Genomic DNA, 25936 nt, shown 5'->3' on the forward strand with positions numbered 1-25936 from the left:
GTGGTAGGCCATCTTGTCATTTTTGTCTACACTATCTCCTTTAGGAGACCTATTTTATACACAGGGCTAATTGTATATATCCAGCTCCCTACTTGACATCTTCACTTGGATAACTCAATGAACCTAATTCAACCTGATGTCAAAAACTAGATTTAGGATCTTTCTAAATCCTGTTCTCTCCTGGCATTTGCTTTTATAATGTGGGGTATCGCCACACTGCATCTATTTTTCTACACCAGAGGCCTAACAGGCATTCCTCTCCATTATCACTCTCATATGTAATCTATCACCAAGTCCTTGTTGACTTTAACCCTCCCATCTCTCTTAATTCATTCACTTTTCTCCACTGCCCTATCCCAGTCCAAATTACCTTCGTTTCCCAGAAACTACTGTTATCTCTTATCCAATCTATCCTAATACCCACCACCCAATTCTTATCCACTGCAGCCATCTTTTTGAAACACAAATCTAATCATGACATTACCCTGCTTGAAGTTTCCCTAACTTCCTGCTGCTTTTAGGATAAGATCAATAGACAGTCCTGCATAGTCAGGCCCTATGTACTTCTCCAGCCCTATCACATACTGGTTTTCAGTGTCCCAACCACATTCAGTTCTTCCAGAGTAGTATCAAAACCTGCCAAACAGGCCATGCACAGATAGAGACACTCTTCCTCACTAAATCCTTCCCATTAACTTTAGTCTTGCTTCAGCTATCAGCTCTACTACCAGTTTCACAGGAAAATTTTCTCTGATCTTCTTGATTAGGTCAAAAAGCCCTCTATAAGTCCAAAGTACCATATAACTCACCCTTCTTCATTCACATGTATATAGCTGCAGTCCTACATAAATTTTTTTGTGAAAATGTTTGATCTCCTTTACTAGATTGTCAGCTCTACAAAAGGGCAAGAACTTTATACTCAATACTGAGCAAAGATCCTGAAACAGTGGATGATCAATAAAATTTTGCTGAATGAAAGAAAGAATGAATAAGTCCTCTTATAAATCAATAAAAAGATTAACCCAAGATTAAAGAATAAAAATGCCAATTTAAAAATAACCGATAAACAATAAATAAAAATTAATAACCAAATATTCAATACTAATGATCAAAGAAATGTGAAAATAAAATGAGACAGTATTTCTATAGCCATTAAATATACAAAAATCATAATACCTAGGATTTATAAATATAAGCCTTCTTATATTAAATTGATCAGGAGAATGTAGGTTGGGAATACCTTTCTAGGCAGCAATATCTAAGAAAAACCTTAAATTTTTATAAGACTTTGGAAATTTCCTTTATAAAATGACCAAGAATGTACAAAGATTTAGGTATGAAAGGATTTACTGCAGTGCTGTCTATAATGGCAAAAAAAAGAGCAAACAGCAAATGTCAAAATATGAGAGACTGGTTACATAAAGTATGTGATAAATATAACAATGTAATTATTAAAATTATTTTGTAGACCATTTAGTAACAAGGAAAGTTATGCAGTTTAAGTAAATCAAGTAGGTTTTACTATGACTCCATTTTTTGTTTAAACAATAACAAAATACACACATTTAAGCCTACTCATAGTATAAAACTATCATGCTATTACTCTGACTTAAGACTTACTGTGCTGCTTTTAACAATTTCTAAGACTAAAGAGTTGATATAAATATTTTAGAACTATAAGAAATGAGAAAAAAATGTTTGATTAATCACCTGGTTTCAAGCTGGCATTGATAGGTCTGGCAGCTGCTGCGGCCATCTGTTCCCGGCGAGGATCTTGGTAACTCATTTTACTAATGAATTCAATTGCTGCCTCTATACTTCTGTTATTCGTTTTCTGAAGAGCTTGTATAACCATATCCTGGTACGAAGTTTAAAAAAAAAGAAACAAAGCTTAAATCTTATAATTAATTAAGAGAGAAAGAAGACTATAAGCTCCACTAGAGAAATTCATAATTTTTTTTTAAAATTTTTATTTTTTTATGATAGTCACAGAGAGAGAGAGAGAGAGGCAGAGACACAGGCAGAGGGAGAAGCAGGCTCCATGCACCCGGAGCCCGACATCTTAGTCATCATCTGGTTAGTGCCAGCATGAAAAAGAGCATCCACAAATCAGTAACTTTGGAAATCTTATGTAATAAGAAAACATCATGTCCACATTACTATGGTGTTTTCCATGTATATAAACAAAAATACACATCACTGCTTGAGATTTATGTGCCCCAAGAACACATCAATTCTGTTTAACATTTATTTCTACAAAGAAATTAATCTTAAAATACTTGAGGTTTTAATTTTACAGACCATTAGAAACATTCTCAAAAAACTGGCAACTGCCTTGAACCTGATGTAGCTAAAGGAATAGACTGGATTTATGAAATGATAAAATAATAAAGCAAAAACTGGATAAAATTTTAATTTTTTAGTTTTTTTTTAAGATTATTTGAGAGAGTGAGCAAGTAGAGTGGGGGGTGGGGGGTGGGCAAAGGTAGAGAGAGAGAAACCAAAGCAGACTCCATGCTGAGCACAGAACCTGATCTCACCACCCTGAAATCATGACTTGAACTGAAGCCAAGAGTTGGATGCTTAACTGAATGTACCACCTAGGCACTCCTGGATAAAAATTTTAAAGTACCAAGTTAGGATTTTAAACAAATTCTGCAATATAATGAGAAGCTATCAGAATGAGTGATTTGAGGAGGCAGCAGAAGTAAATTGCCATATTGTTTATATTACTGTGGGGATAAATAATACCCTAATTTCATTATTTGGACAAATGAGAATTGATAAATGTCTAAATGCTTTTAGTAAAGCAACCCTGCTTAAGGGGTTACTAATGTCATAGGTGATAATAGTAAAATATGTTACTGTAATAAAGCTAACATATCTTTCTAATGCAACGCAATTATTGTTTTTATTGCCAACAGATAAAGAATAGGGCATTGACCTAAGTGAAGTTAGTCAGAGAAAGACTATCATACGATCTCACTTACATGTGCAATCTAAGAAACAAAAAACCAGACTCTTAAATATAAAGAACAAACTGCTGGCTGCTAGTGGGGAGGTGGGTGGAGGGACGAGCGAAATAGATTAAGGGTATTAAGAGGTACAAATTTCCAGTTATAAAATAAGTAAATGATAAAAGATGGAAAGTACAGCACAGAGAATATACTCAATAATATTGTAATAACTCTGTATGGTGACAGATGCTAACAGTGGTGATCACTGCTAATGTATAGAATTGTCTATAGTACTGTCTATATACCTGAAAATAATGTTACATTGTATGCCAATAACACTTAAAAAGACTAAGCACTGACTAATGCTTAGACTTTATTTCTTAAAACTGTCAATGTTAGAAAGAATTTTAAAGTTCCTTAAAGGAATAGACCGTGTTTGGTACCACTCACTACACTGATTGAAGGGTTCACACATAGTAAGAGCTCCAGAAATACAAATCTACTGAGGTGATTTATCTGATATAACACATTACTACTTAAGGGCCTTTACAGCCATGTGATTTTCTAAACTTTCTTTCCCTAGCAATATATAAAAGGAAAGAATAAGGTCAATGATTCACTCCTTTCTTTTGTTTTTCTTAAAGATATTTATTTATTTGAGAAAGACAGAGCAAGAACAGAGGGGAGGGGCAGAGGGAGAAGCAGACTCTCTGAGCAGGGAGCTCCATATGTGGCTTGATGCAGGGCTGGATCCCAGAACCCTGGGATCATGACCTGAGCAGAACGCAGATGCTTAACAGACTGAGCCACCCGGGCGTGCTGATTCATTCCTTTCTTTATTCTGGCTAAGAGATTAGGAAGAAAGTACTCTGCAGAAATTCCACATAAACTATTTCCTTAATCCTCCCAGTTCTAACCAGGAAAATACCAAAGGTCTTCTCCTCCTTTCTCTCTATATTTTCAGGTGCAAATCCAATTATTTTTAGAACACAGCATAAAAATAGTAGGAAATAATATTAATCAAATGGATGAATAGGGGGGCACCTGGGTGGCTCAGTAGTTGAGCATCTGTCTTTGGCTCAGGTCGTGATCCGGCTCAGGTCCTGATCCCGGGATCCTGGGATCAAGTTCCACACTGGGATTCCCGTAGGGAGTCTGTTTTTCCCTCTGCCTAAGTCTCTGCCCCTCTCTTTGTCTCTCATGAATAAATAATCTTTAAAAAAAAAAAAAGATTAAAAAAATGGATGATTAAGGTAGGCCAGAAAGAGTCATTGTTTTTCTCTAGTTTAGGTGAAATCTTCCTTTTCAAATCTTACTATAATGCATACTTAAGTTTTCAATTTTAACCTTAGAAATCTCTGAAAATGTGGTCACCAAAATATTAACCATAATGAAAGGATTTTAAAGGTAATTATCTTTATGTAGTAGAGCTAAAGGTAATTTTCAGTGTTCTCTTTCCACTTCTTAATTTTTAACAGGGGATAGATATTTTTATAATCAAGAAAAAAGTTACTATAATTTCAAAGGAAAACCTAATTAACACTTGCTCATTCACATTTAGTTACATTTTCCATGGCCAACTTGTATTCAAAATGATTTCTGCTACCTAAAATAGTCAAAGAAAATGTTATCATGGAAAATATGTTAGTAATAATCTAAATGGAATATGATTATAAATATATACATGCGAAAAAAAAACTTTCAATATGAATTCTAAAGGTAAATAGTAAAGACTTGGCATAACTAACATGAACTGAAATTTCTAAAAATAAAACTGAAATCCTAGCAGATTGAACAATATGTAAATTTTCAGTTTTTGTGATTTGAGATTTAGGCCTGAGAATGATGTGAACATAGCAGCTTAATGAAATTCTGATTAACCAAAAAATAAATAAATAAATAAATAAATAAATAAATAAATAAAAAGAAAAGAAATCCTGACTCTACTTCTTTCTCTGTAGTATAAACTTAAACTTCATAAGCTGTCATTTCCACACAGCCACTTTTCCCCAGAGCCCCTATTGCATGCAGAGATGTCCATTCCTACTCACTCTCTCCTCCTCTGTAGCTTTCTCAACTGCACTTTCATTCTGACTTCAAGACTTGAGCTTTTAAATATCAGAAACCACAGAGAAAACTAAGAAATAATTATTTTGTTTTACTAATTAATGGAATTGTAAACAACATTCTTTGTTGATTGGAATATACAAATTTGTATACATAGTTAAATTCTCTCAAAGGAAACATTTTGGCAGGTCACTATAACAGTTTTATGCACTACTGTAAGGTAAGAAAAATCTTTCTTTTATCTTTCAAAATTCCTACCTCATCAAATCCAGCAGCTTGCAAATCTTGAAGCATTTGTGGATTAACTTCTGAAGTACTTCGACTTGTTTCATTTGCAAATGGTTGTAGAGAGTTTCGAATTTCCAGCAAGGCTTTATGATGCGTCCCAAATTTCGGTGGATTTCTGACTTGTCGGGGATCTTCGGTTGACATTTTACTCACGTTCTGCTCAGTCTTAGCAGCATCGGATGGCTTGGATAAATTCCTAAGGGATTCCCGAATTTCTTGCAACATCTGCCGGCTACTGCCAGTGTAGTTACTGGCAGGAAAAGTCTTAGGCCTCATTTGTCTATATCCTTCTGGCTTTTCACTTCTCTTCATGAAAACATCTATATTTATAACCCACACAAAGGACTTCTTTAAGAGCTACTTGATAGATTCAGAACTTCCTCTTGAGCAAAACTGAAAAAGATTCTTTGCAGAAGTCCCCAGGAATGTTGAAATTCTTTACCATCTAAATAATTAGCCCTATAAAAGAAAAGAAAAGCTATAAAGCGATTACCTGATAAAGCAGTACCATGTATTTGGGGGAAAAAAACACTGATTTAGTAGTCAGAGACCTGGTTTACAGTTCTGGCTCCATTAAATATTAGGGTATGGACAGGACAACTTTGTTAACTTCTCTGTGCCTATTTCCTAATCTATAAAATTATATCAAGTACTAGTTATGATGATAAAAATATGATTTTAAGAGTGCCTACTAAGGTGGGGTGCCTCACTGGCTCAGTTTTAAGACCATGCAACTCTTGATCTCCGGATCATGAGTTTTTTTTTTTCTGGATCATGAGTTTGAGCCCACGTTGGGTGCAGAGATTACTTAAAGTAAATAAAAAACCTAGGGCACCTGGGCAACTCAGTGGTTGGGCATCTGCCTTCTGCTCAGGTTGTGATCCTGGGGTCCTGGGATCGAATCCCGCAATGGGGAGTCTACCTCTCCCTCTGCCTCTCTCTGTGTGTCTTTCATGAATAAATAAAATCCTTAAAAATAAAAATAAAAAAATAAAAAACTTTAAGAAAAAAAGAGTGCTTAGAAAGCACATAAAACATATACAGATGCAAGAGATTACTAAAGTGAAGTGATATAACAGTCTTCTTGTCAACTTCACTTTGCAGGTCCGATTCTAGATTTTAAAATTGGACTTTGGGCCACCAGGGTAGCATAGTCATTTAAGTGTTTGACTCTTAGTTTTAGGTTCAGGTCCACGATCTCAGAGTTCTGAGATCAAGCCCTGTGTTGGGGTCCGTGCTCAGCACAAGGTCTGCTAGAGATTCTCTCTCTCTCTCTCTCTCTCCCTCTGCCCCTCCCACTCATGCTCTCTCTCTCAAATAAATAAATAAAATAAATCTTAAAAAATAAAATAAAATTAGACTTCAAATATAAGATTTCTTTAGAAGAGGGGCGCCTGGGTGGCTGTCAATTAAGTGTCTGTCTTCAGCACAGGTCATGATTCCAGGGTCCTGGGATGGAGCCCGAGTTGGGGTCCCTGCTTAGCAGGGAGCTTAACGTCTCCCTCTCCTCCCCACTTGTGCTCTCTCTCTCAAATAAATAAAGAAATAAAATCTTTAAAAAAAATTTCTTTAGAAGAAAAGGTACTGTTGTTTTAAAAAGGGTTTTAAACTACTTGTCCAGGGCACCTGGGTGGCTCTGTCAGTTAAGCATCTGCTTTTGGCTCAGGTCATGATCCCAGTATACTGGGATCAAGTTCCGCATCAGGCTCCCTGCTCAGTGGGGAGTCTGCTTCTCCCTCGCCCTTTTTTCCCCACTTGTGTTCTCTCTCTCGCTTGCTTTCTATCTCTAATAAATAATATATATATATATATATATATATATACACACACACACACACACATACATAAGTAAAATAAACCACTGGCCCAGAAGATACCTTTATGCTTCTAAAATAGATGCCTGGGCTTATTTCACGAACTGTGGACTAGGACTCTAGAGATAGTAAATTCATTAATGACAGAATGAGGAATGGTCATCTGTGGACGACTTATCTTATTCCTCACTTAATGCATGAATGTCTTTTAAAACACACTAGAAGAATAGTCATTTAAAGTCTACTTAAGGGCAGCCTGGGTGGCTCAGCAGTTTAGCGCTGCTTTCAGCCCAGGGCATGATCCTGGAGACCCGGGATCGAGTCCCACGTCGGGCTCTCTGCATGGAGACTGCTTCTCCCTCTGCCTGTGTCTCTGCCTCTCTTTCTCTCTGTGTCTCTCATGAATAAATAAAATCTTAAAAAATAATAACAATAAAATAAATAAATAAAAATAAAGTCTACTTAAACATCCTGACTGATAGGGAAATCATTAATGCAAGAAAGCCATTTCATGTGACCTGCAACAAGTACTAAAGGTGTTTTCTTTCTATGGAGTACCATGATATCCCACTCATTGCATACTAAGAGCCTGTTATGGGCCGGTGCTAAACAACTTTGCCTACATCCTTATTTAACCATCCCAACAGCCCTGTGGAGCAGGTTTATTGTATCTACCTTGTACATGAGGAAACTGAGGTTTAGAGAGTTTGGGTAAAACAGTTTAGTTTGTAAGTGGTACCACTGGCATGTGAAACATTGCTAATTATCACCTACTAGGAGTCTATTTCTATTCTATTTTTTAAAGTAATCTCTACACAATGTGGGGCTTGAACTTACAACCCCAAGATCAAGAGTAACATAGTCAGGGAGCCTGAGTGGCTCAGTTAAGAGTCTGACTCTTGATTTTGGCTCAAGTCATCTCAGGGTTGTGACATCAAGCCCCACGTTCAGCTCTTGCTGGGCATAGAGCCTGCTTGAGATTCTCTCCCTTTCCCCCGCACACATGCTTTCTTTCTCTCTCAAAAAAACAAAAAAGAGTCACATGCTCTACCAACTGAGCCAGCTAGGTGCCCCATTTCTATTCCTATAAATGTAATCACCATTCATGTTACATAAAAAGGTCTATAGACAGATGTAGATACATCCTTCTAGTCATTTATGTCTCCGGCTTATGTTACCTTCTCAATGACCCTTTCACTGGTCACTTAGTTATCCTATTTTCTTAATAGTACTTATTACTATCTAAAATTATTTTACTTGTTTAGTTAACTATCTATCTCCCCTCATGACATAAAAGCTCCATGAGAATAGAAGACATTATTTGTCTCATAACCACTGTCTGTTCACTGCTGATATCACAGCCTTACACAGTGAGTACTCAATAAATGTACATGTTGACAAATGAAATAAACGTCTTCTAAACATCCCCAGTTCCTTTAAAATCTATTTGAGAGAGAGCAAGCCAGCGAGGATGAGTGGGAGGGGCAGAAGGAGAGAGAAAGAATCTCAAGCAGACTCCCCACTGAGGTGGAGCCCTACAGCTGGGCTTGATCTCATGACCAATGAGATCAGGACCTGAGCTGAAGGGACACCTGGGTGGCTCAGCCACTGAGTCTGTCTTCGGCTCAGGGCATGATCCCAGAGTACTGGGATCAAGTCCCACATCAAGCTCCCTGCATGGAGCCTGCTTCTCCCACTGCCTGTGTCTCTGCCTCTCTCTCTCTCTCTCTCTCTCTCTCCATGTGTCTCATGAATAAATAAATAAATAAATTTTCTTTAAAAAAAAAAAAAAGAATTTATTTATTCATGAAAGCCACAGAGAAAGACAGAGAGAGAGGAGCTGAAGCCAAGAGTCAGAGCTTAACTGACTGAGCCACCCAGGTGCCCCTAAATGTTCCCTAATAATAGACAGCTCCAGATACCTGGGTTGCTCAGTGGTTGAGCATCTGCCTTCAGCCCAGGGTGTGATCCTGGGTCCAGAGATCAAGTCCCGCGTCGGGCTCCCTGCGAGAAGGCTGCTTCTTCATCTCCCTAGGTCTCTGCCTCTCTCTGTCCCTCATGAATGAATAAATGAAATCTTTAAAAAAAAATAATAATAGACATGCTCTTCTGGATATACTCTAGTTTGTTAAAATCCTAGAAGTGCTAGAAAATAATGGAGAAACGAAAAAAATTATTCAAGTACCTGTTCTATTTATTTTAGCAATGTGAACTTGGGTATTTATTTCCCTGAAAAGCTGTCTCCTGAGGCATAAAATGGTTGGAATAACAAGATTTATCTTAAGCCCTGAATAAGGATTACGAGGAACAATGCAATATAGCTAATAGTTTGAGGATGAAGGATGCTCCCTGCAACACCATCTATAATGGCAAAGCATGATATCAATCTAGATGCTCATCAGTAATTCTCTGAGCAACTGACAGCACATCTATATGTGATAAAACAGATGTTAAAAAGAATGATGTAATTCTATCTATATGTACTAACACAAGAACAGGTACCCATAACACACTCTTAAGTGAAACGGGCAAGTTTCAAAGCACTACAGATAAAATAAAGCCATTTCCTACTTTAAAATTAGATTATTATGATGGTTGTATAGTTCTGAAATATACAACTCTGAAGAACCACTGAATTGTATACTTTAAATGAGTAAATTTTATGGTACATAAATTACATCTCAGAACTGTTACAAATACTTTTTGGGGGGACCTGGGTAGTTCAGTTGGTTAACTGTCCAACTCTTGATTTCGGCTTAGGTCATGATCTTAGGATCATAAGAGTGAGCCCCATGCCAGGCTCTGTACTGGGCATGGAGTTTGCTTAAGATTCTCTCTGTCCCTCTCCCTTTCTTCCCCCCTCCCACTTTAAAAACAACAACAACAACAAAAAAACCACTGTATTTTTGAAAATTATGTTTATGGATGTTAATTATATATACACATACACAACTGTTTCCAGCAGGCCTGAAAAAGGTTGAAGTCCTAAAGCAGATATCAGAGGCATGGTTTTCTGATGACTTTGCCTCAATAATCAGTATTTTTGTGGTACACTTCTTAGTTAAGATCTTAGTTATGATCAATCCAATTCTACTTGACAAGCAGCCCAGATTTCTCCATTTTTTAAAAACAAAAATGATCAACTCTGTCATTATGTTGCCAAAAATTACACATATTCTGTCTACAACATGACCCAATCTACTGATAATTACTTCATAAATGAAATTTCTTAATTCTTACACTTTTATGAAGAAAGCAGGTCCCTAATGTTTTCCCTACACCTTCCCAAAATATTAATACCTTTACTAATGGAATTTTTCTAGGTTTAACACTTAGCTCATCAGTCTAAAATTTACAGAATTCCCCTTCTTGCTCGTTCTGAAAGTGAAGATGCTTTCCATGTCCAGTTCTGCAATCTATCATTTCTCCACAATCAAGGATTAACAATAGTGGTTGTGCAATGCCATGTATCAATTCTCTCAATATCTGAGTTACATTTCATTCACAACACCTAAGCATTCCTTTAATACCTCATTTATTTTGGGGGCACCTGAGCGGCTGAGTGATTGAGCATCTGCCTTTGGCTCAGATCATGATCTTGAGGTCTGAGGATCGAATCCCACATTGGGCTCCCTGTAGGGAGCCTGCTTCTCCCTCTGCCTGTGTTTCTGCCTCTCTCTTTCTGTCTCTCATGAATAAATAAATAAAATCTTTAAAAAAAAAAAACTCATTTATTTTGGGTTTCAGCTCCAAGTTTAGTATCACTTTACTATTTTATCATTTTCAAAATCATTCTCCTTGATAGAGAGGAAAAAAAACCAAAATAAGCATAATTAATTTTTCTCTGTCAATATATAGCATTTTCTTTCATTCTGAACATAGAACCTGGTAAACAGTAAGCAGTGCAAAAATATCTGCTGAACTAATAAATGCACAGTGACCTATCCCTTTTTTTCACTCTTAAAAAACTATAATCTTGGGACACCTTGGGTGGCTCAGCAGTTGAGTGTCTGCCTTTGGCTCAGGGCATGATCCCAGGGTCCTGGGATCAAGTCCCACAGTCAGGTTCCCCTTGAGGAGTTGGCTTCTCCCTCTGCCTGTGTCTCTGCTTCTTTCTGTGTGTCTCTTATGAATAAATAAATTCTTTAAAAATAAAATAAAATCTTAAAAAGACTATATCTTAGTTTTTTTCTAATTATACAAAGGGACATCCTTATTGAAAAACTTAAATATTACATAGTTATGTAAAGAGAAATCCATTCTCTGTTGCATATACACACTCACAATATAATATTACTCAGCCATAAAAAAAGAATGAGATCTTGTCATTTGTGACAACATGGATAGATCTGGAGGGTATTACACTAAATGAAATAAGTCAAAGACAAAGACAAATACCATATGATTTCACTTATATGTGGAATCTAAAAAATAAGTGAATAAACAAAGCCCCAAAACAAACCTATAAACACAGAGAAGAAACTGATGGTTGTCAGAGGGGTGGGGACAGGGAACGGGCAAAATGAGTGAAGAGTGGGAGGTATAGCCCTCCAGTTAGGGAGTGTGGAAGCCAACAGAATGTGTAAGCCATTGAGATGAAAGCAACAGATATGCAATATCATGCAATATCAGTGGTATTGCAATGGTATTATATGGAGACAGATAGTAGCTACATTATAGTAAGCAATGCATAACAGAGTTATCAGAGTAGTGTATCTGAAACTAATGGAACACTGTATATCAACTCTATTTTAATTAAAATAATTTTTAAATATGGTATATTCTAACATTACTACTAATCAAAATGGGATCACAAAATGTAACATCATTCTTTTACATAATATGTGAATTTATAAGAAGAGAATGCTGTTTTGCCCAAACTTATCTGACCAAAGAACTTTTTTTCTTTTTTCCCTCAGAGCATTTCATGAGATTCATTTCTATGGAATACATTTTAGAAAATGCTGGGCCAGTCATTCTATGCTATATTCTATAACTCTGTACTTGAATAATGTAATTTCTAATGCTGCTAACATCTGGGTGTACAATGGTCCAGAAATGACTGAGTTCTGGTATATGTGTGATAATATGTTTTAAGTTAAAATAAATGAAAAGTTAGTCTATGCTTATCTCTTTGATCTACGTGTTGAAACACTTAGGAATAAAATAGGATATCTGGAATTTTATTTATAATTTGGATTGGTGGTGAAGTGGATAAAGATAGAGATGAGAGGGATCCCTGGGTGGCGCAGCGGTTTGGCGCCTGCCTTTGGCTCAGGGCGCGATCCTGGAGACCTGGGATCGAATCCCACGTCGGGCTCCCGGTGCATGGGGCCTGCTTCTCCCTCTGCCTGTGTCTCTGCCTCTCTCTCTCTCTCTGTGATTATCATAAATAAATTAAAAAAAAAATTTAAAAGATAGAGATGAGAAATAGAAGTTGATGACTATTGTAGCTGGGTGGTGGGCACATGAAAGTTCATCATACTATCCCCCTTTGGGTGTGCTTGAAAATTTCCAAAACAGAAAGTTAACAACTAAAAAAAAGAAAAGGAAATGACTACAATGCTCTGGATCCTGAAATGGTTCTGCAGCAAATTATTATTATTCAAATACAAAACACACAAAGAACACACAGGATTTCGTTAATTTAAAGGAACCATTAATTCCATGCAACCTCATTTCAACATTAGCTTCTCAGGGGAAATAACATTATATCTATTGTTTTTTTAAGATTTTATTTATTTTAGAGAGGGAGAGAGAGCACAAACAAAACAAGAGGGACAGAGGGAAAGGGAGAGAGAATCTCAAGTAGACTCCATGCTGAGCAAGTAAGGGAGGGGCTTGATCTTATGACCCTGAGATCATGACTTGAGATGAAACCAACAGTCAGACACTCATCCAACTGTGCCACCCGAGCGCTCCAAAACACTGCATTTAAGGTTTCAAAAGATAATCCATATTATCTGATTTCAGTAATGATGAAATGGAGGAAATGTGGCATATCTTTATCCAATTGCTCTTGATAAATCCTGTCCCAAAGACTGTGTTTATATACTGCCCTCTACTTCTCAAATTTGTTCTGGTCAAAGCCCTATAAGTTGATGTAATGTATCAATTCTGGGTTGAGGCAGTTAAAAGTCAGTGCTTCTCCATCTCTCTTTCTGCTACCATGACAATATTGGTCACATTTTGAGATAGTAGCTTCACAGCATGGAGGGAATATGGGTTCCTAAGTCATTGAATGGCTTACTATTGAACCCCAATGGCAAAGGAAGACAGGAATCTCTGTTGTGTTATACCATTGATATTCTGTAGTATTACCACAAAACAGTCTAATATTATTGTGGAAATAAAGATCCTGCAAGGAGCACTTGGGTGGCTCCATCAGTTAAGCATCTGACTCTTGAACTCAGGGTCATGAATTTGAGCCCCTGCACTGGGCTCCATGCTAGGTGTGGAGTCTACTTTAAATTTTTTAAAAAATAAACAAACAAACAAATACCACCCCAAATAAGCAGAGTCTATTTATTAAGAACTTGTCATATCAAGAGAGTGAGCCAGCCACCATCTCTTTGGCAGAGATTCAAAGGCAGGCAGGGGAATAGAAAAGCTTTAAATTGAATAAAAGGGAAGACATCAGGTATGCTCTGCCACAAGGAACCTGGAGGCATCCTGTGTGATTGGCTGGAGGGTATATTTGTCTTTCCCTGGTTGGTCCTGAGTCAGAAGTTGGCAGTTACTGACCAAGACCTGGCCATTTGGGCCTACTGCCACTGAGGCTTTGGGTCACAGTTCTATTTTCATATATGATCTGGCCATTGTCTATTTGCTATTTAGTCTTTCATCCTAATACAGAAATTGGTCCCTAGAAGTGACCCTAATATAGTATTGACTTAGTAGTTGGGCAAAGGGCTTCAAGGAAAGTGATCCCGGGAGCTGGAAAAAATGAAGAATCATGTTTTCCAGTGGCAAAATATTTGATAAAGTGCTGCCTGTTGTAACTTACAAGGTGATAAAAGAGTCTACTGAATTTGTAGTTCTATAAAGAGAGTTTAAAGAGAATCTTAGAAGTATATGTTAGCTGCTATTGGGTATTTGGCAAACTATTTTAAATAAGGGGTAAGGTCAGGAAAGCAGCTGATTTCCAAGCAGAAAGAAAAGGAATGGACAGAATTCAGAAATTTAAAGTCTTGCAGGGTTGGAATGCAGCTTGCTTCAAGACTCCAAATAGGAAGAGATGGCATTAAAAGGCTGAGCACAGATGCCCACTGGCATTTCTCAGCTAAGGCACCTCAGCGGTAAAACTGACACTAAAGGGATAGCTGCCCCTCAAATAACTGAGTAGAGAATTGGGAGCTCCTGAATCTCTGGATGAGTTTACTAACACCTGTGAATATGGTTATCGACACATGGAATTGACTGGAACTAAATACATCAGAGGCTTGCTAACTTTGAGAAAATAATTATGTTAAATTTTTTTTTTTTTTATACCACTCAAGCTCAGAATAAAAAAGCCTTGGACTATTCACAATTTAAATCCTTTGGGTTCCCAACTTCCATGAACCATAATCTAGATGAGAAAGATTTGCACCTTCCAAAGAGAGACTATTCCCCCAAAATTCACACTTCCATTTGTGGCCAAGGATGATAATAGAAAAAGAACTCTAAGGAGATTCTTAGAGGGAACAAAGGCCAAGGGTCACAGAAAATAATGAATGAGGGAAGGGGAAAATCCCCTCCCTCCAAGGCTGGTTGTTTTCACAGACCTGCCTATGGAGATTTCAAAACTATTACAGATCAGCAATTGCTGCTATTTCCTATTCTTCTCCTTTTCTAACAGTAGTGCTTTTCACAACCCTGCCATTCTTGTTATACCACTGTGTACTGTGGTGAGTGAATGAGAGGGGGATGGAGAGGAGGACAAAGAGTGAGAGCAAAAATAACTGAACAGGTCTCTGGACCAAGAGGAACCATATTTGTACCTGAAGGGGAGATTACTGGACATATGGACCACCAGGCCTGTGAATCTAGCTACTGTTGCTTAGAGCCCAATATAGCAGCAAAAGAATAATGTAGTACTATGAACATCTTTAAACAATAAGCACAGGGTAGCCTGGATGGCTCAGCGGTTTGGCGCCACCCTCAGCCCGGGATATGATCCTGGAGACCAGGGATCAAATCCCATGTCGGGCTCCCTGCATGGAGCCTGCTTCTCCCTCTGCCTGTGTCTCTGCCTCTCTCTCTGTGTCTGTCATAAATAAATAAACAAAATCTTTAAAAAAATAAAAAATATGAAAAATAACCACAGTGTTTTGATTCTAAGATACATACTTTTCCATATTCTAGTATTTCTGAAATTGAGTATATCCTAAAGTCAATATTTATTTATTTTTAAAGATTTTTAAATTTATTTTTATTTATTTTTTAAAAGATTTTATTTATTTATTCATGAGAGACACAGAGAGAAACAGAGAGGCAGCAGAGACACAGGCAGAGGGAGAAGCAGGCTCATGCAGGGAGCCTGACGCAGGACTCGACCCCAGGTCTCCAGGATCACACCCTGGGCCGATGGTAGCACTAAACCACTGAACCACCTGGGTAGGTTCAAAAAAAAAAAAAAAAAAAAAGGTAGACTCCATGCCAGCATGATGCCCAATGCAGGGCTTGAACTCATGACCCTGTAATCAAACACCTGAGCTGAGATCAAGAGTTGGACACTTAGGGCAGCCCAGGTGGCTGAGCGGTTTAGCGCCGCCTTCAGCCCAGGGTGTGATCCTGGGGATCCAGGATCAAGTCCCACGTTGGGCTCCCTGCATGGAGCCTGCTTCTCCCCCTGCCTGTGTCTCTGCCTTTCTCTCTCTGTGTCTCTCATGAATAAATAAATTTTAAAAAATCTTAAAAAAAAAAAAAGAGTTGTACACTTAATCAACTGAGCTACCCAGGAGCCTCAAACTATATTCTTTTCCATTCTTTCTTTCTTTTTTTTTTTTTTAAGATTTTATTTATTTATTCATGAGAGACAGAGAGAGAGGCAGAGTCACAGGCAGAGGGAGAAGCAGGCTCCCTGCAAGGAGGCTGATATGGGACTCCATCCCAGACCCCAGGTTCATGCCCTGAGCCGAAGGCAGATACCCAACCGCTGAGCCACCCAGGCGTTCCTCCAACTGTGTTATTCTCATTGGCAGTTCCACATATAGTTGAATCTAGACCCTTGATTAGTGGTCAAAGTGTCTTCAAAAAGATTCTACTATGGGGCACCTGGGTGGCTCAGTTGGTTAAGTGTCTGCCTTTGGCTTGGGTCCTGAGATTGAGCCCTGCATTGAGCTCCCTGCTCAGCTGGGAATCTGCTTCTCCCTCTCCTTCTGCCCCTCCCCATGCTGTGCTCTCTCTCTCTCTCACTCCCTCAAATAAATAAATCTTAAAAAAAGAAAAAAGAAAAAAAGTAACTATAAAAAACTATGTTTCTTTTTCTTTCCCTGAAAGAAATAAGACCATTCAACTTTATCTTTTTTTTATTTTATTTTAATTTTTTTTCAACTTTATCTTTTTTAATAACTATATATTGAATTACATGATATATGTACCATAATTTATCCCCTACTCATGGGCATTTCGGTTGTTTACAATTTTTGCTATTATAATGTTTCAAACACTGGTAACTGTAGTTGTATAGATAATATTCTAGTTCTGAGGATGGATGGTGAGTTCCTGACTGTTCTTTTTATTATGATCATAGCTTACACATATATAATATACTCCTTATAAATATCAAAAAAATGTGACAATAAAATTGTTAAGCACACATTGTTGAGCAATTCCCTTAAGATAAATTCCCAGAGGGGGAATCCCTGGGTGGCTCAGTGGTTTAGCACCTGCCTTTGGCCCAGGGTATGATCCTGGAGTCCTGGGATCCAGTCCCACGTCGGGCTCCTTGCATGGAGCCTGCTTCTCCCTCTGCCTGTGTCTCTGCCTCTCTGTGTGTGTGTGTCTTTCATGAATAAATAAATAAAATCTTTTAAAAAATTTTTTTAAAAAGATAAATTCCCAGAGGGACGCCTGGGTGGCTCAGCAGTTGAGCATCTGCCTTTGACTCAGGCTGTGATTCTAGAGTCCCAGGATCAAGTCCCACATCGGGCTTCCAGCAGGAAGCCTGCTTCTCCCTCTGCCTATGTCTCTGCCTCTTTCTCCCAGAGGGGCACTGGGTGGCTTAGTCGGTTAAGTGTCCAACTCTTGATCTCAGCTCAGGTCTTGATGTCAGAGTTTGAGTTCAAGCCCCACGTTGGGCTCCACAGTGGGCATAGAAACTATTTTAAAATAATAATAATAAAAATAAAATAAAAATAAATTCCTAGAACTGGAATACTGAGTCAAAGAGAATGCATATGACTAGTTTTATTTGGCTTCCTTTTATTATGCTTCAGATATTGTGTTTTGTTTTGAACAAACTGAAGGTCTATGGCAACCTTGCCTTGAACAAGTCTATCGACACTTTTCCAACATTTGCTCACTTTGTGTCTCTGTGCCATATTTTGGTAATTCTTAAAGTATTTCAAAGCTTTTCATTATTATTATATTTGTTATGGTGATCTGTGATCAGTGATCTCTGATGTTATTACTGTTATTGATTTGGTGCACCACGAACTGCACCCATACAAGACAGCAGACTTGGTAAATGTTGCTGTGTTCTGACTGCTCCACTGACCAGCCATTCCTCCATCTCCTCTGGCATCCCTTTTCCCTGAGACACAACAATATTGAAATTAGACCAATTAATAACCCTATAATGGCCTCTAAATGTTCAAGTGAGGGACAGCCCTGGTGGCTCAGAGGTTTAGTGCTGCCTTCAGCCCAGGGCCTGATCCTGGAGACCCAGGATCAAGTCCCACATCGGGCTCCCTGCATGAAGCCTACTTCTCCCTCTGTCTGTGTCTCTGTTTCTCTCTGTGTGTCTCTCATGAATAAATAAATAAAAATTTATTTTAAAAAAATGTTGGGTAGCCCTGATGGTGCAGCGGTTTAGTGCCGCCTGCAGCCCGGGGTGTGATCCTGGAGACCCGGGATGGAGTCCCACATCGGGCTTCCTGCATGGAGCCTGCTTCTCCCTCTGCCTGTGTCTCTGCCTCTCTCTCGCTCTCTCTGAATGAATAAATAAATAAATCTTTTAAAAAAATAAAAATAAAAAATAAAAAAAATGTTCAAGTGAAAGGAAGAGTTGCAGATTTCTTGCCAATTAAACTTAGTGAGGAAGGCATGTCAAAAGCTGACAGGCCAAAAGCTAGGCCTCTTGTGCCATTCAGCTAAGTTGTAAAAGCAAAAGAAAAGTGCCCCCCCCCCCTTTTTAAGATTTATATATGTTTTTATTTTTATTTTTTTAAGATTATTTATTTATTTACTCATGAGAGAGACACACACACAGAGAAGCAGAGACACAGGCAGAGGGAGAAGCAGGCTCCATGCAAGGAGCCTGACGTAGGACTCGATCCTGGGACTCCAGGGTCACGCCCCAGGCTGAAGGCAGGCGCTAAACCACTGAGCCACCCAGGGATCCGAAGATTTACGTATTTATTTTTATTTTTATTTTTTTTGATTTATCTATTTTAGAGAAAGAGAATGAAAGTACGAGCAATGGGTAGGGGCAGAGGAAGATAATCTTTCAAGCAGACTCTCGCCACTGACAAGGAGCCTGAGGCAGGGCTTGATCCCAGGACCCGTGAGATCATGACCTGAGCCAAAATCAAGAGTTGGACACTCAACTGACTAAGACACACAGGCACCCCGGAAAAGTTCTTAAAGGAAATGAAAAGTGCTACTTAAGAGGCACCTGGCTGGCACAGTTGGTAGAACACGTGACTTCTGATCTCAGGGTTGTCTGAGCACCAGGTTAGGTGTAGAGAGTACTTAAAAATAATAATAAATAAAATAAAAGTGCTACTCCAGTGAATGCATGGATAAGAAAGCAAAATACCCTTATTGCTGATATAGAGAAAGTTTCGGTGGTTTGTTAAACAGATCAAACCAGACATGACATTACTTTAAGCCAAAGCCTAATCCAGAGCAAGGCCCTAACTCTTCAATTCTGTGAAGGTTGAAAGGTAAGGAAGGTGCAGAAGAAAAGTCTGAAGGTAGCAGAGGTAGGTTCTTGAGATTCAAAGAAAAAAGCCATCTCCATAACATAAAAGTACAAGGTGAAACAACTAAGTACTGATGTAGAAGGTGCCCCAAGTTATCCAGAAAACCTAGCTAAGATAATAAAAGTGGTTACACTAAACAACAGATTTCCATTGTAGATGAAACAGACTTTTATTTGAAAAATATGCCATTTAGACCTTTCATTGCTAGAGAGAAGTCAATGCCTGACTCCAAAGCTTCAAATGACAGCCTGACTCTCTTGGTCAAGGCTACTGCAGGTGGTGTCTTTAAAGTGAAGCCAATTTACCGTTCCCAAAATCTTAGGATCTTTAACAATTATGCTAAATATACTCTGCTCTGGTCTAGAAATGTAACAACAAAGCCTGGATGACAGAACATCTGCTTACAACATGGTTTATTGAATATTTTCATTGTTGAGACCTACTGCTTAGAAAAAAAGATTTCGTTCAAAATACTGTTCATTGACAATGTACCTGGTCACCCAAGAACTCTGATGGAGATACACAATGAGATTAATGTTGTTTTCACGCCTGCTAACACAACATCCATTCTGTAGTCCATAGATCAAGGAGTCATTTTGACTTTCAAGTCTCATTACTTAAGAAAATACACTGTGTAAGGCTATAGCTGCCATAGATAGTGATTCCTCTGATAGATCCCGGCAAAGTAAATTGAAAACCTTCTGGAAATAATTCACCATTCTTTTTTTTTTTTTTTTTAAGATTTTATTTATCCATTTATGAGAGTCACAGAGAGAGAAAGTCAGAGATACAGGCAGAGGGAGAAGCAGGCTCCATGCAGGGAGACCAACGTGGGACTAGATCCCGGGTTTCCAGGAGCAGACCCTGGGCCGAAGGCGGCGCTAAACCGCTGAGCCACCCGGGCTGCCCCTAATTCACCATTCTAGATGCCATTAAGAATATTCATAATTCATAGGAAGAGGTCAAAATAGCAACATTAATAGGAGTATGGAAGGAGCTGATTCTAACCCTCATGGATGATTTTCAGTGGAGGAAGTAATACAGATGTAGTGGCAACCTCATGAAAAAACTTTAATAGATGAGGAGTTGCTTCTTATGGATAAACAACGTAAATATCTTAAGATGGAATCTACTGCTGGTGAACATGTTGCAAAGACTGCTGAAATGCAAAGGATTTAGAACATTACATAAACTTAATTGAGTTTCTTAATTTATTTTATTTTATTTTTTTTAAATATTTTTTTTAATTTTTATTTAATTATGATAGTCACAGAGAGAGAGAGAGGCAGAGACACAGGCAGAGGGAGAAGCAGGCTCCATGCACCAGGAGCCTGATATGGGATTCGATCCTGGGTCTCCAGGATCGCGCCCTGGGCCAAAGGCAGGCACCAAACCGCTGCACCACCCAGGGATCCCGAGTTTCTTAATTTAGATGAGAAAACAGTGGCAAGCTTTGAGAGGATTGGGTCCAATATTCAAAGTTCTACTGTAGGTATGCTACCAAAGTACTTCGCATGCTACAGAGAAATCATTCATGAAAGGAAGAGTCAATTGATACAGCAGACCTCACTGCTCTTATTTTAAGAAACTGCCCCTGCCACCCTAATCAGTCAGCAGCCATCAACATGGAGGCAAGACCTTCCACCAGCAAAAAGATTATCCCTTGCTGAAAGCTCAGATGAGGGTTAGCATTTTTCAGCAATAACGTATTTTTTAATTAAGGTATATAGTCTTTTTAGACATAATGGTATTACACTATCAATAGTCTATAGTATAGTGTAAACATATCTTTTATATGCACTGGGAAACCAAAAAATTCATTTGACTCACTTTATTCTAATATTTGTTCTACTGTAGTGGTTTGGAACTAAACCCGCAATATCTCCAAGGTATGCCTGTATTTAAAATCCTGACATTTGAATAGTTAAAATAAAATACACAAGAAACAACAAATGTTGGCAAGGATGCAGAAAAACAGGAACCCTCTTGCACTGCTGATGGGAAAGCAAACTGGCACAGCCACTGTGGCTAACGGTATGGAAATTCCTCAGGATCCCTGGGTGGCTCAGCAGTTTAGTGCCTGCCTTTAGCCTGGGGCATGATCCTGGAGACCTGGGATCCAGTCCCACATCGGGCTCCCTGCATAGAGCCTGCTTCTCCCTCTGCCTGTGTCTCTGCCTCTCCTTCTCTCTGTGTCTCTCATGAATAAATAAAAATAAAATCTTAAAAAGAAAAAAAAGAAATTCCTCAAAAAGTTAAAAATAGAACTACCCTTGGATCCAGTAATTGCACTACTGCACATTTACCCCCAAAATACAAAAACACTAATTCAAGAAGATCTATGAACCCCTATGTTTATAGCAGCATTATTTATAATAGCCAACTGGAAGCAGCCCAAGCATCCATCAATAAAAATAAATGATATGCAGTGAATAAAGAATATGCATGAATAAAGAATATGCAGTGCACACAAACACATTGGAATATTATTCAGCCATAAAAAGGAATGAAATCTTGACAACTGCAAGGACATGGATGGAGCTAAATAAGGCTAAGTGAAATAAGTCAGAGAAAGACAAATACCATATGATTTCACTCACATGTGGAATTTAAGAACAAAACAAATGAGCAAAGGTAAAAAAAGGAGACTGAGAGAGGCAAACCAAGAAAAAGACCCTAATTATAGAGAACTGGTGGTTACCAGAGGGGAGGTGGGGAAATTGGTAAAATAGGTGATGGGAATTAAGGAGTATACATGTTGTGATGAGGACTGGATGATGTATGGAATTGTTGAATCACTACATTATATACCCAAAATATAATAGTGTATGTTAACTATCCTGGAGTTTAAAATAAAACACAATTTTTGAAAAAGGAAAAAAAATAAAAAATAAAATAAAATTCTGACACTTATGGTCAGATTGCCTTCCAGAAAGGTGTACTAATTTACAATTCCTCCAATCAATAAAGTATGGTCGACACTGATTAACAAATCTTAGTAATCTTTGCTAATTGCAAATGTGAATATTCAAATTAGTAGAGTTTTTAAAAGAACTGTTCAAAGCAAAATAGCTGACCGCTAACTCATGTTACACTGATGCCAGATTAATCTTCCTAATAAATAGTTGTGATCATGTCACTTTCGTCCTCCAGAACCCTCAATGATTCCTTTAAATTAGTGGTTAAAGAGCTCTGGAGTCAAACTGCAGGGTATCCCAGTTCTACCACTAACTGGCTGTGTAATCTTGGCAAGTTGTGCCTCAGTTTCTCCATCTTCAAATGTAGGCAATAATGGTCCTGCTCAAAATACAGTTTAATACAGTTAACCCTTAAATAACACAGGGGTTAGGAGTGCTGACCCTCTGTGCAGTTAAAAATCTGAATATAACTTTTGACTCCCCCAAAACTTAACCATTAATAGTCTACTGTTGACTAGAAGCCTCACTGATAACATAAATACTGTTAACATATATTTTGTATAGGTATTATATACTCCGTATGCTTACAACAAAGCCTATACTTTTCTTAGTTTTTTTTCCCAGTATTTCTAGGTTATACTGTTCATCTGTGAGTTTTTTTCAAATTGCAACAAATCTCCAAAACTTTTTCCAATATATTCAATGAAAAAATCCATGTATAAGTAGACCCACACACTTCAAATATGTTGTTCAAGGATCAACTGTGCATGTCAAATGTTTAGAATAAATGCTCAACTCAATAAATGTCAGTTATCTTCTTATCTCTTTCCACTATCTTACCCAGACTTTCCCCAATGTACCTTATATTTTAAGCCAAATTACTTGCTCTCGGTTTTCGTACCTTGTGCTTTTCTACCTTCATGTCCTTACTCATCCTGTTTATTCTTCTTGGGAGAGCCCTTGCCATATTTCTTCTTGTAGAAATCATACCCAACCTTTGAGGTGCCACTCATGTGCCATCTGCATGAAGATTCAGATTCACTCATGTTTGTTATCTTTCTCTGAACTATAAATGCACTTTGTGTGGTCAAACAAAACCTGTTTTTGCCCTAGTCTTAAAGTTGTCAAAAATAAATAAATAAAGTTGTCTCCTTTCTCCTACTAGATCACAGATTCATTGAGAACAGGGTATTTTAAACATGTATCTCCTCCCTCCCCTCCATATACACTCCAGAAGAGGAAATTAATCCAGAGAGATAAACTAGCCTAAGTTCATGCAGCCAGCTGGAGGTCACACTAGAAACAGAATCCACACATCCTGAACTGGCCCAGTGCTCTTCTCGTCAGAACCTGCGTCTTAAGTTACTTAAGGTCAAGGATCATGACTCACTCATTCTTTTAAGGAGCATTTAAATTAGTTAGACTGAACAGACAAAACCTCCGATTCTTTGAAACTTCAGACCTTCATCAAATATGCAAATGTCAGCAAACCCAAACAGTTATTGTAGATATCTTGTCCAACTTAGGGAAAAACCAGGTGCCATTACATAATAAGATTTCAAAGTGCTACCTTGGGTTGAATTAGGTTTATAAAAAAGATGGCCTTTCTCCATGCTTTGAGTCAGTTATGAGAATAGCAACAGTAGTAATATGTATTGTTTCTTTCTTAGCAACATATAGTCTCCGTTGTTTGGACAGCAATTTTGACATTTTCTTCAATTTGCTTTCTACAAAGCTGATTGAAAGTGAAAAACACTACTATATTTTATCTTATGCTGAAAAAGGATTGCCATTTATACTTGATAAAAATGTTGTTCAATGACTAAATAACTTTGTAGTCTACAAAAATCCACTAATCTAAATACAGCATCTATAATGAAAATTGACTTGGATCTATTCCAAGGGTATATTCATACAGAATAACAAGGATTAGCATTGAAAACAAAGAATCAACCTATAGAAGAAGACAGGGATCATTCCCCACCCCCGAAAGACTGCTACATTTTTTCATACCAAAACAAAACAAAACAAAAACATGTATAAGTATTTTTTTTAATTTGAAGAGTGGCAAGTATCTATTCAATAGATACTCAGGCATAGAAAGAATGCGCCTTCGCCAGGATGTGCCGTGATCTAGTTTCTTGTAGCAGCAGCTGATCAGAGGAACACAATGCTACTTCTTTTACTGTTAAATCAGTCAAATTCCTCCACTGCTTTAGAGAACCAACTAGCTCACTTTACCTGCCCATGAACTCATTAAAGAAATCACCTTACATAAATCACAAATGTAGCTATCTTAGCAGAGAACATTCATATCAATGATAATATCCTACCTTTTCTTCCTCATGAACGAAATCTGATAAAGATTTTTAATCTTCAATCAATAATCCATAAAGGTCTGACAAGCTTCATGATCCTGGGTGAAGCGACATAATTATTTGTGTGTGAGACTGTTATTTATTTACTTATTTCTCACTAGATGCATGAATAACTTCTACACAATTATATATATTTTAACTCATTGTAACGTACGGGGCGACAAACATTAAACTTTATTTCCTGGGAGAATAACTTTAATTGGAGAAGTCAGAGAACCGGGTTAAATCCAATCACCCGAGAGGGATTCTTTGCCATACAAGTTCTTTTTTGAAGTTACAACAAATAATACTCCTTTCCTTTTCTTTTCTTCGGTTTATTTAAGTACACATTCCCACTCCATAAAAAAAAACGCCTCCAACCCTCCGACCTCTCCCAACTATGCACAGTAGGCTGGCATTACAGTGGACTGGAAATAGAAATTGCCAGGCTTTCTTCAAGGTGAGTCCAGGATTGAGTCCCGGACTCTGGGATGCAAACAACTGCGGCTCGTCCACTGCGATGGTCTTTCAGGACCACGGTTCACCTTCCTTCCCTCCTTCCTCCCTGAACACTGACGCGTCCGCGTTGGGGATGGGGTGCAAGCGGGGCCAGCGCGCCCGGGGCCTCCAGCAAGGGAGGCTCCCCGCAGCCTAACGTGCCCTTCCGAGGCCGCAGCGCCTGCGGCTCTTCCTTCAGCCCCGGGCGCGGCCAACCCTCGCTTCCCCAGGGCAGGGCTCAGCTCAGGTCCATGCAACCAGCCAAATCAGGCCCGCACCGGGCCGCCCCGGCCCGCCCGCAGCAGCCCCTGGACCCCCGCCAGCGGGGCTGGGCGTGGGCCCCGGCGGCCACCGCCCCGCCAACTCGGGCTCGGGAGGAGAGGGCGCCCCACCCGCTACGCCGGCCCCGGACCTACCTGCAGGGGAGAGCGGGGCTCCTGGACAGCGGCCACGGGCCCGAGAGCGGGCGCGCCGGCGGCCGGAGCCCGGCCCAGGGACCCCGGGTATCCCCGGCGGGGCGGGGCGGGGCGGGGCGGGGAGAGACGCCGGCGGGCTGCCGCGGGCCAGCGCGGCCCGTCGCGGGGGTCGCGGGGACCTGGCTCTCCCCTCAGCACCAGTCCGCCGCCGCCGCCGCCATTTTGCCTTCCACTCGGTGTCGCCGCCGCCGCACTCCGCCGCAGGTTTCCCGGATGTGGGCATTTCCCGGCGTCGCTTGCGCGGGGGCCGAGGACTGGGGGCTTCAGTCCGCCGGGCCGCCCGCCGCCGGCAGCCAGCGCGCCGCCTGCAGCCGCCGCCCTGCGCGGGCGCCCTCCCCCCGGCGTGTGGGCGAGCGTCGCCCCGGTCGCCCCGGTCGCCCCGCGTCGCCCCCGCCTGGCGCGGCCCAGGTGACTCGCCGGGGTCGCGCCA

General features: G+C 39.4%; 1 protein-coding gene across 8 annotated transcripts in view; it reads right to left on the reverse strand.

Moving 5' to 3' along the window:
* The window catches only part of LATS1 (large tumor suppressor kinase 1), a 47429-nt gene extending 21746 nt beyond the window's left edge, over positions 1-25683 (reverse strand). For 2 of the 8 annotated variants that reach the window (XR_012031616.1, XM_072827475.1), the window contains exons 1-4: positions 25447-25681; positions 24509-24591; positions 5283-5771; positions 1711-1858 (exon numbers count right to left, since the gene is read on the reverse strand). Coding sequence is in view for 5 of the 8 variants with exons in the window: in XM_072827475.1 (XP_072683576.1) it covers positions 1711-1858; positions 5283-5624 (490 nt within the window). In the remaining 3 variants the exon portion in view is untranslated. Of the gene's footprint in view, positions 1-1710; positions 1859-5282; positions 5772-9048; positions 9204-24508; positions 24592-25446 lie in introns of all 8 variants that reach the window. The other 6 variants (XM_072827447.1, XM_072827443.1, XR_012031622.1 and 3 more) reach the window with 6 other exon arrangements.
* Positions 25684-25936: the final 253 nt, after the last annotated feature.

This window comes from Canis lupus, chromosome 1, assembly GCF_048164855.1.
Source record: "Canis lupus baileyi chromosome 1, mCanLup2.hap1, whole genome shotgun sequence".
Taxonomy (NCBI): Eukaryota; Metazoa; Chordata; class Mammalia; order Carnivora; family Canidae; genus Canis; species Canis lupus.